The sequence below is a fragment of the Mastomys coucha genome, unplaced genomic scaffold, assembly GCF_008632895.1.
Source record: "Mastomys coucha isolate ucsf_1 unplaced genomic scaffold, UCSF_Mcou_1 pScaffold9, whole genome shotgun sequence".
Classification (NCBI taxonomy): Eukaryota; Metazoa; Chordata; class Mammalia; order Rodentia; family Muridae; genus Mastomys; species Mastomys coucha.
In genome coordinates, this window is record NW_022196915.1 from 35,946,380 (window position 1) to 35,952,036 (window position 5,657).

The 5,657-nt window shown below is 40.2% G+C and overlaps 1 protein-coding gene across 3 annotated transcripts in view; it reads right to left on the reverse strand.

Moving 5' to 3' along the window:
- Ccdc198 (coiled-coil domain containing 198) overlaps positions 1-5,441 on the reverse strand; it is a 24,139-nt gene extending 18,698 nt beyond the window's left edge. For 2 of the 3 annotated variants that reach the window (XM_031362444.1, XM_031362441.1), the window contains exons 1-3: positions 5,344-5,441; positions 5,021-5,247; positions 3,695-3,777 (exon numbers count right to left, since the gene is read on the reverse strand). In XM_031362444.1, coding sequence (XP_031218304.1) covers positions 3,695-3,777; positions 5,021-5,243 — 306 coding nt within the window. In that variant the 5' untranslated portion in view covers positions 5,244-5,247; positions 5,344-5,441. Of the gene's footprint in view, positions 1-3,694; positions 3,778-5,020; positions 5,248-5,333 lie in introns of all 3 variants that reach the window. The other variant, XM_031362442.1, reaches the window with a different exon arrangement.
- Positions 5,442-5,657: the final 216 nt, after the last annotated feature.

The window sequence follows — 5,657 nt, forward strand, 5'->3', positions numbered from 1 at the left end:
TGGAGGGGAAACTGGGAAAGGAGAAATTTACATGTAAATAAAGAAAATATCTAATAATAAAAAAAGAATGGACATTTGAAGCCTTAGTATAACAATAGCCTAGAGAGGGAAAGAAATGCAAACATTTTCTCATTTTTTTTTACCTTAAGATCTTTACAACTTGTATTTACTTTCTTAGATCCTCACAACTTAAATAAATTTCAGCCCCTTAAAAAAAAAAAAAAAGAGAAAAGAAAAGAAAAGAAAGAAAGTGCCTGAACTTGAATGGCACGGTGCCAAGTAGCTTTCTTTGGTCCCTCCAGAGCCACTTGCCAGCAGGTTTCTGCCTGTACCGTGCAGCAGCTTTCTTGCCTCTAACTTCCTATTGGGTGTGGCCACTGAGGGGATGACAATGAGGTTAGGAGCTTGAGCTATGGGGCGACCATGCTTCTCAGTGGAAGGTCCCTCTTACCCTCAATGGAGCTTTCTCTACCTGACTTTATCCTTTCAGGCTCTAGGAGCCTTGCCTTAGCTGAGAACTGGTTACCTGTCTGCCACCTCTAATGCTTTCTGCACTATCTTTGACTGTTTGTCTTAGCTAGACTTCTGTGCAAGGATGGTTACAAAGGAAAATTTCCTGAATTACTATAATCTCAGTGTGCCATCTGTTTCCTTTGGGGACTTTGGTGTCAGTGTGTATCAAAATCCTACTGCGTATATTATATATGTTCAGTATCCCTTACTTGAGTTTTTTGGGACCGGTAGTGTTTCAAATTTGGGATTTTATTTTTGCTTTCCAAATATTTGCATGTATATAATGAGACATCTTGGGAATGGGACTCAAGTCTGAACACAGTTTGTTTCATGTGTTTGCTAGGCACAGTAGCTGAAAGTAATTTCACACAATATTTTCAATGTCTCTGCTTTCTGGCTGCAAACCATCACTAGAGATCAGGTTTGGAATTTAGCTCCTGTGGTAATGTCAGTGTTCAGATAAAACTGGATTTTGGAGCACTTTGGATTTCACATGTTACAATTAGGGAATTTCAAGTACAGTTCAATATCTTGGTATGTGGGATGGGGGTGGAGTGGGAAGACATGACAGAGAAGGTCTGGGGAGGATTGCTGGGATAGGGGTTGCAGGGGTTAATAGGTTGTCCAGGGTGAGCTTTATAGGGATGCTGAAATCCCTATAAAAAATCCCTTGAAAAAAATTTCTGGAAATCAAAGAATTATCCAGCTAGACTACCTGTGTCAATATTCAGGGGTGGGAGGTGGCGAGGAAGTTAGTAGGAAGCTGGTCCCGTTGGGCTGCATGATTGGAGGAGAAGATGGTCAGGCCAGAGGGGGCACTGCTGATCAGTTCTACACAGGGGTGGGGGTCATTATTGATTAAGAGCTCCCAAGCAGAGAAGCTTAGTTCTCCCCTTCAGGAAGAGGTGCTCCTCAAGGAGTAGAGATGTTCAGGAAGTGGAGATTGCCAAATACCCAACTCAAATTATTTAGGATGCAATTAGGTTTGGTTTAATAATTAAAAATACTTTTAGAATTTTCTTTGGCAGAGATCAGACTATTAATTAGCATGTCATGGGAACCCAGCATTTATTATTCTCTCAAAAACCCATTTGTGGTGAAAAATGTGCTGAGCCTCATTTGTGAAGATAATTATAGATGATATCTTTAGGAGTGTCTGCCAAGTTCCTAGTGATTTCCCTTTTATCTGGGAGCTGGCTCCAGAGCCTACAGGGTGCCTCCTCTGCCCACGTCTCTACAGCACAAGCATATTTTCTGCTCCCAGCTCATTGGATCAGAGCTAGAATCATTAGTAAAGCTGAGCCAATGAGATCTTTCCTCCACAGGAATTTGGAATACCAGCCATGGTCAGGCAACTCTGTCGATTTGATTAGATGTGTAAGATTCAAGTTTAGGGTGGTCCTGAGGCACAGAAAACACTGGTCTTTGAGGGAAATGAATGCAGAGTTAAAGTACAGAACTCAGGCGAGCTATATAGAATTTTGCCTCTCAGAGCTTTGATAAGTCTAATGTCTCCCAGCTCTTGAGTTCAACAAAATCTCCCTGTATCCTTATAACTTAGCACAGTGATATCTTTGTACACTTGGCATGTTTTCCTTCCACCAAGGATGAACCTCCTTTCATTCATTCATTCATTCATTCATTCACTACTAAACTTTTGTGTGGCACTGATTGTCAGTGGCTGAATACGTAACATTGAGTAAAGAAAACATATTCTTTGTGCTCAGATAATGTGTTTTGCTTCTTTGATCTTAAGGTGGTTCACTAGTTTGTGGGGTAGGTACAATGTCAGACTCAGAAATATCCACATCCTCTTTTCAAACTTGAAGGAATCAAAACCTAACTTTAGCTTATTTAGGATTGGTAAATATTCAAATTATTCTGTGGTCTAGAGAGTAGTACATGAATATATTTCCCTGGTTGTAGCGATTTCTTCCGTTTGAGTTAGCGTGTCAGTGATTCATGAGGACATATATTAAGTACTCCCTTGAAAGGCCATATTTAGTTTAAGAATAAAGCCAGCTTTAGGTTTCTCTGCTAAGATAAAGATATGCTCATAGTTTTAAGTTAGACATTGATTCATTACATTTACCAGTTTTCTTTTCTTGAACTAAATATTATCTTTCCATTTTCTAAAATTTCTGGAAGAAATGCTCTTTTGGAACTAAAGGTAATAATCACTTCAGGTAGTAATTTTGAGCTTCCAAAGAAGTCAAGTACATAAGAACTGCGTCAGACAGCAGTCCTCAACAGAGAGCTCCACTAAGCCCTGGAACCAGTCTGGGCATTGGGCTGAACTGTGGAACAGGAAGGTTTGGTTGTGTCCTTGCTCTGCTCACAGAGAGCCCTATGCCTTCTGTTACCCGACACTCATTTCCAAGGACCCGCTCTGATCTCTTTCTCTTTCAAGGATGAGCTGTCCTATTGGAATTTATACCTCACTAAAGGGAATCTATGACATTTTAAATCAAGGTAGATGCATTAAAATTTTTTGCTCTGAGATCCCTTATTCCCCTACCCTTCCTTTTAGACAGTCACGATGTGGCCCTGACTGACCTCGAACTTACAGAGATCTGCTTGCACCTGCCTCCTAAGGGCTAGGATTAAGGTGGTGCACCGCCATATCTGGCTCCAGTGTCTCTAACTTCAACAACTGCTTATAACATCTAGGATGATTAAAGGATGAAACTAAGGGGAGATGGAGATCACTTACTCTGAAGGTTAGAAGTTACAGAGGCCTGTCTAATATCTCCAGTGTCTTTTGACAAGTTACTTCATTCTCTGAACCATATGTGGAAAACAAAGATGGTATTTTCTCTCTTATATTGGGCTAGAGAAGTACCTGAATGACATAGATCAGGTTCCTGTGTGGTGTTGGATTTGAATAGCAGTAGTAGTTGTCATTTTCAAATACTCAGTCAACCAAGTGCTAGACTCAGGTCCTTTAAATCTCTAGCCTATTTCCTTGTTAACACCTTTTTTTGGGGGGCGGTTATGAGCCTCAAAAGTGACATCACTGCTAAAAGAAATTGTAATACTATGGCCTTTGCAACTGTCAATAATTCTTTGTAACTGCATCTCATTAACAAATTATTAAAGGTTCTTTTATGGTTATGGATGAAAAGGGGTATAAGTATTAAAGCAAAGACATTCCTTAAGAAGACCTTTAAATTCATCTTACTTGAATTCTTCGGGGTGGATGCCTTTTGATAATACTTGTTTCTTCATGTTTCAGTGGGATGTCAAGATATATGGCCCTGGATACTTGAAAGATTGGAGGGAGGGTGATAATAAACCATTAAAATCAGTTTATTGTCAAGTTAGGCATCCAGGCTGATCATCGTTCAGAAGTCACTATCTATACAATTTGCATCTTTCAATTATACATGTCTAACTCTCTGGTTGAATGCAGAGATGAGACATACAGAGCAGGTTCCCTACATGAATGCAAGTGATAACATTTTAGTCTGATTTATTTTTTTCCATATCTCCCTGAGGCTGACAAAAAATGCAAAACTAACTACGTACTGATCACAGGTATTACTCAAGCACAGAATTTAGCCTGGAAAATAGAAACTTACTGATTAGTCTTATGCCATGTCCCTCTGTACTGGAAATGAAATCCAGGGTCTCAGATGTACTAGGCAAGTGCTCTGTCTGTGAACTTTATCTCCAGCTCACTGGTTCAATACCATGAAATCTCTCCCCAAATAAAGGGAAGGAGAATCCATTTGTGTTATTGATGAAGAATGTGAAGAAGAGAAAAGATGACACTAATATATAGAATATGTACCAGATAACACATGGAAACATGAATTTCTCATCCCAAGTTAGCATATCTATTTTAATTATATTTATGGTCACCAGGAAACATTTTACATGTCATAATAAATACCTAAGAACAACTTGCAGCCATTTCAGGCCCAGAACTTCCCCTATTGTGGGAAAAAATGTCTTAATTCTGTGTTGACCATAAAGAACATGGGATTAAGGAAGGGTGACTCACCTACTGTCCTTTATGTAGTAAATCAATTATGTTTGGGTTGGTTTCAAAATTCACATTGGAGAGGTCTGCTCCTAAAGTGCTACTCTCAAAACTACAAAGCCTGATGCATTAAGGCCCCCAGGAGACAATGACTTAAATTTAGAACTCAACTGGAGCACGACTGCCACCATTTAGCACACCTGCGGCTTTGTAATTTCTGTGGTCTTTGTAACTGCCCACATTCTTTGTGACTGCATAAGCATTGAAATCACAACAAGTTCAGGTGAGATCAGACAGTGTTCTCTTCTTACATAGAAGGGTGAAAAGTACTTTATCCAGAATTGATACAAACATTCAAATGTAACAGAAGACATTCACCTGACAAACATTCAGTACTCACTGAAAAATAGTCTCCTACATTTCAATAATCTAGACTTCTAGAGATCATGGAGGCAGTCATGTAAGTGCACCACAGCCCTCCCACGTCCAGACATGCAACTCTCATGCTTGGTTTTGCCATACCTGCAGGGAGTCTTCCATACCAAGTTTCTCGAAGAGGTGGCAGCTGTCCTTCTAGAGTTCGATTTTGGTCCTGCAGTCTCGTAAATGAGTATGAGCTCTTTTCTTCAAGGTTCCGATTCAATGCAAAGAACACAGGGCTAGTTGAGGGTGTCTCTGCTTCTTGGCTTTGTAAAGGTGTGACTTTGATCACCCGAGGGTGAGCCTTGGAGTGGCCCAGGCCCATGTTCCTTGAAGATATTGAGAAGAAAACCATGATGGAGAGGGTGAGGGCCTCTACAGAGCTTGATTTAGTTAAGTGTTTTCAGGAGTTTACCTCGGCTTACCAAAGCAGGTGTTTCCTTCATGACATCTTTCCTGTTCTGTACCCCGGACACTAACTACTCTGGCCACTTCCTGGGAGGTTGGTTTCCATGGAGACTTCCCTTCAACTTCTACTTTGCCATTCCAGAACTAAAGAATGCAGTTAAACATTGACTTGGTTATTCTACTTTCTGAAAAACTCAGTTACATGGAGAGAAGTTTCTGTTGATCATTAAACAATTATCCAACCCGAGGCCATTACCAGACACACAGAACAGGGCTTTAGAGAAGTCATAGAAGCACCCTTTCATAGTAAACACATTGAGGGAAGCACTAA